Genomic DNA, 9,976 nt, shown 5'->3' with positions numbered 1-9,976 from the left:
TTTCGCCGGCAACTGTGGTCGCGCCCTTGCACCTTTGACTGAGCTATCAGCAACGTTACCATAGAACAGTTTAACTCCAAGACAGCAGCTAGTTTACGTAGCACATGGCCGGCGGTACCAGCGGTCGCTCCAGGGGCGGGCTCACCACCCCCGAGACAGGTTGCCGACTTTCAGTGTAGCGCCATTTTGCCAATTGGGATACTAAACTGCACAAGCATATCCGCATCACTACCTCCATAGTCAATTTACACATGAACAGAAGCCAGATGGACAAACGAGCAATAGAACCTCCCAGGAAGCCAGATTACGCAGTTTTTTCTGGCGAGAGAGTAACAGAGCAGCAACTTGTAGCCTGCGCGAAGCTGTTCTCCGAGCACTATGGTGTTTGGGGAATTGGCGGCCCGCAGCCCGGTTCCCGGGTCCGCTTATCGTCAAAGAAGTTGCGAGAGCAGTGCTTGTTTAACCCAGAAACATGCAGCTTGGTTATAGCACAAATTGGGGATGAGCTGGTTGGCCACGCCTTCGTAACGACGTTCAAATACGGTGATTATGGGACCGTGAGCTGGATTACGCAGCTGGTGGTGAGCTTGAAACACCGAAGCCACGGGATCGCTGGCCGGCTATGCCGAATGGCGTGGGCGACTAGTAAGGAGGACTTTGCCTGCGGGCTTGTCACTTCACATCCACACGCGGTGCGCGCCCTTGAGCGCGCAACTGGTCGGTTCTGTGACATGGATGGTGTGAAGGAGCACGCGGCAGGACTCATCACGGCCAGCTGCATTCCGTATGTACAAGGCTGCACCGTTGATGACTGCAAGATCGACACGCAATTTTATGTCGACCACACCGAGATCAACGAGCTCATTCGCGATCAAAAGGATTGGACACTGGGAGAGCTTCCAGACGGCAAGGAGTTCTTCGCCTTCACGTTCCGAACATCGCGGCTCCGTTGAGGGAGGAGCCGGGACGCCCCAGAGGGCAGTCCTGTGAAGCTCAGGAAGGTGGCGTCGAGCTAAGCCAGGAGAATATTCCTCCTGCTCACCCCCCTCTTCCTCCTGCCCGGCTCTGGTGAGGTGAACAATGTCGTGCATGATAACGACTGCGCAGTAGAAGGATTAGGAGGGTTAGAGATTAGGGTTAGAGAGGTGTGTTGCTGTACACCAATTGGTGCCTGTGAGATATGCATGGGGATGTGCAAAAAGGGGAGGCTGCCCGGGGTTATGTGGTCCGTCCTTCGTCGGGATTATCATTATGCGACCTACGTTGGCCGGCATTTGGGACGAGACGGTAGAGTGGATGAAGCTGGAGTGATTTGATGTGAATGCCGGCGGATATAGATAACCGAGCCTTTTCACTTTCTCGGCGCCCGTCTCAAGAATGACTTCATGGCATAAGCTTAAGCTTAGGAGCATTTAAGTGTCAACAACATTGCTACGCTCCCCAAGGCCTAATCCCACGCCAAATCGGGGTGCCACGACAAATCACGGCCAAACGGACGGGCCAAAACACATCCAGCACGACATACGGCGGCAAGCCAATGACCCCGTTCTCCAACTCATGTTTTTCACATTGCAGCTCTTCAACAGTACGGTAGTACTAACCCACTAGGAGTTAATGCGCAAAGCAGCACTTGTATCCACCCGCTCACCTTAACACTCCCCTAATCTTCTACCGCCTCTTCCTGCCCTCCGCTGCGGCCCCGGCTGCTGCTGCCTCCTCCTGCTCCCCCAGCCGCCTCAGCGCCTCCTCCTCCCTCGCAGCCCTCAGTACCCCCATCAACCTCTGCAACCCTTCCCCGCCCACTAGCACCGAATCCAGGTCATGGAGGGTCAGATGGGTGCGGTGGTCCGTGACGCGGCCCTGGGAGTTTAGGGGGGGAAATGATTCAGGGGACCATCCGCCTGTCTTGGACAACCAACAAGGCAGGCGGCTGGCAGAGGCTAAGGCCTGACTTCTGCTCTCAGGAGTGTCCGGGTTCCTCCTGCCGACCCCTCGGGTGGTTGAGGGGTATTGAAATGGGAGGTGGCCCCCCATCTTGTGGACGGTGTAGGACGTGATAAAATCAACTTGCGAGCTGACCAGGAACTAAGTTGAGGCGCCGTTGATCCGCTAGATTTGGTTGGATGCTGGTGGTGAGTTGCCGAACCCAAAGAGTACACTCTGAAGTCGGATGGGGTGAATGGATTAGTGTGCCCCTCTAGCAGGGGAGAGAAGGGAATTGCCTCGGGAAGGAGGCCACTGGTGAAGCTTAACCACCCTGTAACAACAACAACAACAAACGTTCAAAGGTGGTGCTCGTCCAGTCAAGTTCAGAAACTCTATTCTGAACACCAGCGTAATTGTGGGAGGTTGCCGTACACTTCATAACCGTACCTGCGGGAAATTGTACGTTCGGATGCGCTCGCTGCGATCAGCGGACGCCACTAGTGCCGACCGCTGCTCGTCCATCTCTTTCGCGCGCTTCTGCATCTCCAGGTCGTATAGCCGCGCACGCAGTATCTGTACGCACGCACGAAAGGGGTACAACGTCAGGTACATCCCAGCACGGTCCCTCAGCTGCGGCGCAAATCGGAATTTGGCATGCACCCCTTTCTAAATGCTCGTGGCTACCGTGTGGCTACCTGCCACACACAGCCCCTCACATCTGTACCCCAAGCCCGACCAGTCCGCTGCCCCAGCCCCGTCATTTCCTCCCAACCTTTCCCCCTGGGCTATCTCCATCACCCCGCTCTGCTCCCCCACCTTGAGCGCCGCCGCCCTGTTCAAATGCTGCGAGCGCTCGTTCTGGCAGCTGACCACCAGACCAGTCGGCACGTGGGTGATGCGTACAGCGCTGTCGGTGACGTTGACGTGCTGTCCTCCCGCCCCACTGGCCCGCATGGTCTCTATTCGGAGGTCCTCATCGCGCAGCTTGACATCCACCTGCACGTGTGGGTTGCAGGCGGAGTGGAAGTGCCTGTTGGGGGGGAGGGTACTGCCAAGGCATCGCACGCTCACAAGCAACCTCAATCGCAACCAGGTAGCTGCCTCTGGTACGATGCTGTACGTACATTGGAAGGCCGTACACAATCTTGTAGGGACAGCACCCAAACCTCGCCCCAACTATGTTGCCATTACATTACACTACCCAGGCTGGGCGCTTCACCGATTGTACCCGCACCTCGTCAGCTTGCGGGAGAACCACAACGGCTACTGTGCTGGTGTGCACACGGCCCTGCGCCTCCGTCACCGGCACACGCTGCACCCGGTGCACCCCGCTCTCCGGCAGCAGGGTGCCGTACACGCCGATGGCGTCTCCATCTTGGTCGCCGTTGCCCTCGCCGCCGTCGTACCCTTCCCCTCCGTCGCCAATTTCCCCTGCTCTCCTCCCTGCTCCTCTACCGTCCGCCACTGCTGCCACCACGTGCTTCACTCCCCCAGGTACCTCACTCGCCGTCAGCTCCACCACCTGCCAGGACCACCCGCGGGACTGCGGCCGGAAGGACAGGCAGACAGACAGGCAGACGGAAGGAGGGATGGAAGGACAGACAGACGCACGAGCACAGTGGCACCGGGGTGCAAAACCCCATTCCACACCGCCGCCGCCCATCTGGACAACTGCACATGGCGTCGTCACCCTACCACGCAGAGCTGAGAGCGATACCACGGAGTCCAGTTCCCCGGACACACCGGCAGGGTATCGCCCCGCAGATCTATCTTCTCCTGGCCCCTCAATCTCTGGCTCCTGACACAGCCTTGCCAAGCCACCACGCATACACACACACACACACACACATGCCGACGAACGTGATCACCGGGTCCGACGGCGACACCCCTTCGTTTGTGGCCTCAATCGACAAACACTTCACGCGCATAAACCCCCAGCGCCGTACCTACACGTACCATTGCGAACTTGCGGTACATTTCCAGCAGCTCTCCGCAAAACAGCGCCGCCTCCTGGCCACCCGCGCCCGCGCGCATTTCCAGCAGTGCAGCTCGACCGTCCCGTGGGTCACGAGGCACCAGAGCCAGCAGCAACCGCCGAGTCAACCCGGCAGCCTGCAGGAGTTGGCCTCCAGGGGTTAATTCCAGGCGGGCTTCCAGTTGACGGGGTGGCGCGTGAGGTAAAGAAAGGAGGGACACGGGACCACCACTCGCACGGGATGACACGGAGAAAGTGGCCCGTAGGAAGGGGTGAGGCGGGGGCCAAGTTCCTCCGGCCATCAGACCGGGGCCACTGGCCATCTGGCGAGGCCGTGCGTGCGTGTGTGTGTGTGTATGTATGTTTGTGTGTGCATGTGTGTGTATGGTGGCGCCAGATTCCAACAAGCTTTTTGCATCTGCTAGAAAGACGGGAAGACAGGTCGGCAGGCGGGCGGACGTGCAGCAAACGAACCAGCCGCACACTTCTTCTGGCTGGCGGTCTGCACGGCTGAACCTGCATTGGGCCCCCCCATCACATCGCATCACGTCGTACCTGCTGCTGCAGCTCCCGGCCCTCCTCCTCCGCCATCGCTCGTACCCGGGAGTCCGGATCTTTCAGAAGCGCTGCGAGGTCCTCCAACTGAAGCAACCCCGGCACAACGAAGTAACGGTAACGGATAACAACCGGCATAGGCCGGGCAAAAGTGAAGCATGGTGTCTAACGGGTTACTTGGTTACAGGATCGGAGCCTAGTGTAAACCCCCGGGAAGATCCAACCGGGGTTGGGGGGCGGATTAGCATGCGGGAAGGGAGGAGGGCGGATTTGGTGGGCTGGTGGAGCAGCCAGCGAGGCGTTTCCAGAACCTTCTGCACCACGTGGCGTGTGGTGTGTGGTGAGATCAGCCGCATACATCAGCCGTGCTGTACCTACCTCTCGCCGTACACGCAAAAGGCGTTCGTAAGCTGTTGCTAGGGGCTTCAGCAAGGAGTACTCCCGACCGACATCGCGCCGAGCTGTAACGCCACCGCCACCACTGCCGCCGCCGCCCTCGGCACCCACGTCACCCGCCGAACCTGCATGACCAACAATCTGTCGTCCAGAACCCGCAAACCAACAGCTTTTCAAATCACTCTCATCTCGACGCAAAGCAGCACATCCGCACCTAGTTAAGCTTCTTTGCTTTTTGGTACCTACATCTTGCATCGTGATTTTATGTGAATGCAGTCCGCCATCATCCGCTACGCAATGCAGCTCTCCACCTGGTGCATACTGTCCGTGCTTGCAGACACATCAGCGTAGAACGCACGTCACACGACTATGCCCCAATACAGACCTCGCTGCGGGCCCCTCAACCCGCTTTGAGCCCCCTCGGGGGCCCTTAGCACCTAATCAGGGTCCCAGCCGGCACATTCCCTTTTCCCTCTTCAGCCACCTGTGTCGAACGTACGGCCGCCGCCGCAGAATACCGTACCTGCCAGCATAGCTTCCAGCTGCCCGCAGCGATGATGGAGATGTTTAAGCCTTGCCTCGAGCGCTGGAGACAACAATCCCTCCACCCAGCTATTGCCCCTACCGCTACTGCTGCTACTGCTGAAGCCCCTGACGCCGCCACTGCCATTGTTACTGCTTCTGCCGACGCCCATGCGGCTGATCAAGTGAATGCTACTGTTACTGCTACTGATATTGCTACTGCGACTGCTACAGCTGTTTCTGCTCCTGGTCATGTCGTGCAGCCCACGATGTCGCGGGAGCCACGCCCTGCTATCTGCCGCCGCTGGAGTACCTTTGACTGCTACTGCTATTGCTATTGCTACTGCGATCAGGGGGTTTGCAGTGCAGGTGGCGCCACCGTCGCATCCTCTGAAGGCGGCTGTAGCTGTATCGGATTTGAACCGAATAGGGGACGGGCGGGGTGAGGGGCGCATGCGTGGGAAAAGGAGGCTTGCCATGGGCGTGTGAAGAAACGGGCGGTCAGCAGCCTATGCCCAACCCACACGGGCTGCACACGGGCACAAAAAGGTTGCGGACCGCGACGGCGCGGAGGGGACGACACTGCACGAGGAGGGCACTCCAAGAAGTGCACTCCCACTCCTCCCTCGCTGCGCCACACGCCCCGGGGACCCACAGCCCCATGACGGCCGCCATATCCAGACCATGGAGCTGAACGTTGAGCAGCCCACCATCGCCCGCAACGGCTGCCCACTCTATCCATCTATCTATTTACCCATCTATCCATTTGCCTACATATCTATCTATCCATTTATCTACCTACCTACCTACCTACCTATCCATCTATCTATCTATCCGTCTATCTATCTATCTATCCGTCCATCTATCTATCCATCTAATTATGTATGTACCCCCTGATCCACAATCCGTGCAGCCAGGCACCTCGCCTCATCTGGTTGCCTCCGCACCTCCACCCACCGCTTTGGCAGCCCAGACGGAGAGCCCAGGCGCCCCCACAGAGTGAAGGGCTTAGTGCTAACTGAAGATTTGAGGAGTGGGATTGAGGAGTGGGTTGTGGGGAGGAGGAGGGGGAGGACCAGCTGAACGGAAAGGCGGCGGCAAGCAGGAGGGTGGCGGATGGAGAACAGGAGGACGAGCAGATCAAGGGAGACAGGGGCGCTTTTCTGTCCTGCAGGGTGCGGCCAAGGGGCGGTCCCAAGGCCGGCGGACGGCGGCCTTGGATTGCGCTGTGGATTTGGTGGGAATAGTGTGGGGGGAGAGTGCCCGCCTGCCGCCAGGCTCTGGTTTGCGCAGTTATTAGCTCGTGTTCACAGCTAGAGAGCCAATATGGAAGTGGTGTGAGGGGAAGCAGCGCCCAGCCGAGTCGCGAGCGGCCGTATATCATCAGGCGCATCCACGCTGTCTAGGCTGCTCCAACGCTGATGGAATAGGTTTGTCATGCCAATATAATGTTCATTGTTTTGCCATTTATAAAGTCAACAAATGTTCAACTCGCAAAGCTTCAGGCGGAAAAGATTTTGCTGGTTGCCTTGTATTCCATTTGTTTTCCATCAAGAAATTTTGGTGGCTGAGCCACAGCTAAGGTTAAGGACTACTGTAGGAGATGAAAGTGCGCAAAGTGTGTCTTCTGCCATGATAATACAGATTCGCAAAACCTTTTAGAAAATACAATAGAAGTAAAACATATGAATGGAGTAGTAGATGAAAAATTTCGCGATAACCTGATTGGTGCATAGCTAAGTGCAGGGCCGCAGGCTACGCAGTTGCATCCTCGTTACCGTATAGCGATTCTGAGACCCTTATTGCGCAACTCTGGTGGGCAAAAGACTGGCCGAGCGCAAACGGCTTGCATTTGGGCAGCCTTCCCTGCCTGGCGATGATGTGCTGCCGACGGGTTCCTGGCCTGCGTATTTGAGTTTTTGTGTCGACGTATTCAAGGCCCGAATCCGCACAGCTTCCAACCTCCCCAAACACCCCCGTACATTTTGGCAACTTACTTTCGTAGATCAGCTGTTTGCAAAGCGACCCAGGCGTATTCGTTGGACGCTAATCGTGGCGGCCGCCACGGACCGCGGTCCAACGCCAATAATTCCGTACCGTGGCGGTACTGCAAAAGCACAAAATCTGCAACGTCACAGGGAAAAACGGTTAAGCTCCCACGGCAATAATACATCCCTTTAACGATTCTTGTGAGAGCTGACAAAATGTGGTTGGTATTGATAATCGCGCGAATCCTTCAATCCAGAGGTCGGCAAATCCGGTGGGTCCTGCGGGTCCGTACCACAGTACCCGCAGCCAAAAATCGGCTTAAGGCCCCCGCTACGGGACTCAAATGACCAAAATTCGACCAAAAGACGTGATTGAAGCCTCTATTGCGGCCCGTAGGGCCGCGCGCTGGACTCGAACTCTGTGTTTGACTTTGTAAAAGAATGTCACGACCACCTCTACACAACTCGTTGAAGGTTATCACTGATAAACTATTACATTTCTAGCGTCTGTACTGATGATTTGCAGCTGCCGCAGCACTTGACTTGGTCAATTGTGGACTTTGGCATACCAGATATTGGTCCCATGTGGCCTATCCTATACATAATCTTCATCATATTGTTTGTATTTCCAGCATACTTTTAACTGCTGACCTCGGCATGTCGGCAGCATCTCGCCGGGGAACGAAGGAAACGCGTGCAGAAATCTCCAGCGGTCGACAACGCACGTTGGCCGGCATGCTGACCGGTCGTAAAGCCACTGCTGAGCCCCCAGCAACATAAATTGAGGCGGAAGAGCCGATACTTGGGCCATCGGGCAGCGCCGGTGAAGCTCCAGGTCTACTTTTCCCAGCACCACCAACTCCCACTTCCAGAAACGCCAGCACCGTGGCCCTTCCTCCACAGAAGAAAAGGCACACTCAAGCCAACACCGCCGCCACCGTCCCCACTCAGCAGCCAGCACCTCTCCTGCCCGCCACCCCCAACACCACCGCTCCCGAACAGCAGCCGGCAACACTCCTGTCCCCCGCCACCCCCAATGCCACCGCCAACCCGCAACGGAAGCGCACCAAGTCCACCAATAAGATCGATGCCGTTGGTGTCCCCCCGGGGTTTGAGCGGCCTCATATTCCCAACGAGGACATTGTTTGGCTGACTGACGCTTGTGGTGGTGATTTCAAGAGCTGGGCCTATGCACTTCAGGGCTCGACGACGGTCATCTGCTTTTTTTGCGACACGCATAAGGAGAGTAACGCCACCATTTTCCGCACGAACTGGGATCGCTCAGCTTACACCCGGCACGAGGCCTCCCACTCCCACAAAGCGGCTGTAGACCAGTACACACAGGATCAGCAGCAACAGCAAACTGACAAGCACCTGGCCATGACCGAGGTTGCCGACAATCCCTTGTTGGCTCTGTTTTGTGGCGCATACATGGTCCTGTACCAAGCCATGCCTTTCACTCACTTCCCGACGATCTGTGAATACATGGACTAGCTTAAAGTACCAAACATCACCGGCTTAAGCTCAACGAGGGTCTTTTTGTGAAGCTGAGTATGTCGGGGTCCTTGAAGAAGGAGGATGCAATGTTGAAGGGGGCAATGGCCAAGTACAAGTCCTCCACTAGGATGCACCTAACACGCACATCACCGATAAGGTCGAGAATATCCTTCACGACCCGCGCTTCAACAGCATGCGGTCGGCTTTGTGAGGATGGATAGCACGGGGGGCGACACTAACTTCATGGCGCAAGAACTTGCTTGGCCCCCCCTGTAAAACGATCGGCCTGCAATGTGTACAGAACGTGGAGCCCTGAAATGCTGTCTCTTTTGGCGCCGGAAGGCGCCAATTTTTTTTTTAGGTTTATTGACCGAAATTATCAGCCGTAGAAACCGATTTGCCGACCTCTGCTTCAATCCTTCCGCCCGAACGTGAATTGCTTCGTCCTGACTGCATAATGTCCGGACTAACATATGGATCACGTGATATAACCATGCCTCGCTGTCGGTCAGACAGCTTCTCAACCTCGACTGACTAGGGAGTTCTCGACAGGGATAGGCATTATTGCATTTGGCAAGCGCCCAGCTCAACGTGGACCCAAACCATCCATTCAATAATCTGACATGGTAAGGGAGCCAAGACGAGAACCATCAAGTCCCAATTGGTGCGACAGAATTATATGATGAGTATAATTGATGATGATGACCTTGATGAGTATGAATATATGACGATGATGATCATGATCATGATGATCATGTTGCTATGATAATCATGCTGTGATGATGATCTGGAGCCAGATCAGGCGCAGCCGCATGTTTCTGTTCCTAGGGTATCGGCGGCAGCGCCTCAACCCTTTCCATGGCTGGGATGATCGGCATCCCCAGACCCTTGACGTGATACACCGCAGATTCTTGGCGCACGTGCCAAAACGTACAGGCAAACCCCACGCATACGCACAAACCATCTTTGGACCACACACAAAACACACAGGCCCAAAGTGTAGCAGCCAGTACACAGTACGGTGCTATAAATACGCGCAGAGCGCGACCGCCAGCAACTCGAGAGACCTTTTCAGCGGTCAGCTGCTACATTTGGTATCGAGACCTCGTGAAAAATC

At 56.4% G+C, this 9,976-nt stretch overlaps 2 protein-coding genes across 2 annotated transcripts; one reads left to right on the top strand and one right to left on the bottom strand.

Annotated features, from left to right (window-relative positions):
* Positions 1-200: 200 nt before the first annotated feature.
* VOLCADRAFT_103042 (uncharacterized protein) lies at positions 201-5,385 on the bottom strand (the record flags this gene model as incomplete). The annotated part of the gene is made up of 9 exons (XM_002946412.1): positions 201-1,099; positions 1,649-1,860; positions 2,374-2,499; positions 2,743-2,922; positions 3,161-3,469; positions 3,883-4,038; positions 4,457-4,543; positions 4,835-4,977; positions 5,376-5,385. The coding sequence occupies 8 exons, from the start codon at positions 5,383-5,385 to the stop codon at positions 1,669-1,671; spliced, it is 1,203 nt and encodes a 400-aa protein (XP_002946458.1). The 3' UTR covers positions 201-1,099; positions 1,649-1,668.
* A 2,418-nt stretch (positions 5,386-7,803) lies between these two features.
* VOLCADRAFT_86768 (uncharacterized protein) lies at positions 7,804-8,856 on the top strand (the record flags this gene model as incomplete). Its single annotated transcript, XM_002946581.1, has 2 exons — positions 7,804-7,836; positions 8,365-8,856. 2 exons carry the CDS (start codon positions 7,804-7,806, stop codon positions 8,854-8,856), a joined length of 525 nt encoding a protein of 174 aa, XP_002946627.1.
* Positions 8,857-9,976: the final 1,120 nt, after the last annotated feature.

The sequence above is a fragment of the Volvox carteri genome, assembly GCF_000143455.1.
Source record: "Volvox carteri f. nagariensis unplaced genomic scaffold VOLCAscaffold_3, whole genome shotgun sequence".
In the NCBI taxonomy this organism is placed as follows: domain Eukaryota; kingdom Viridiplantae; phylum Chlorophyta; class Chlorophyceae; order Chlamydomonadales; family Volvocaceae; genus Volvox; species Volvox carteri.
This window is presented reverse-complemented; position numbering and strand designations above follow the sequence as displayed.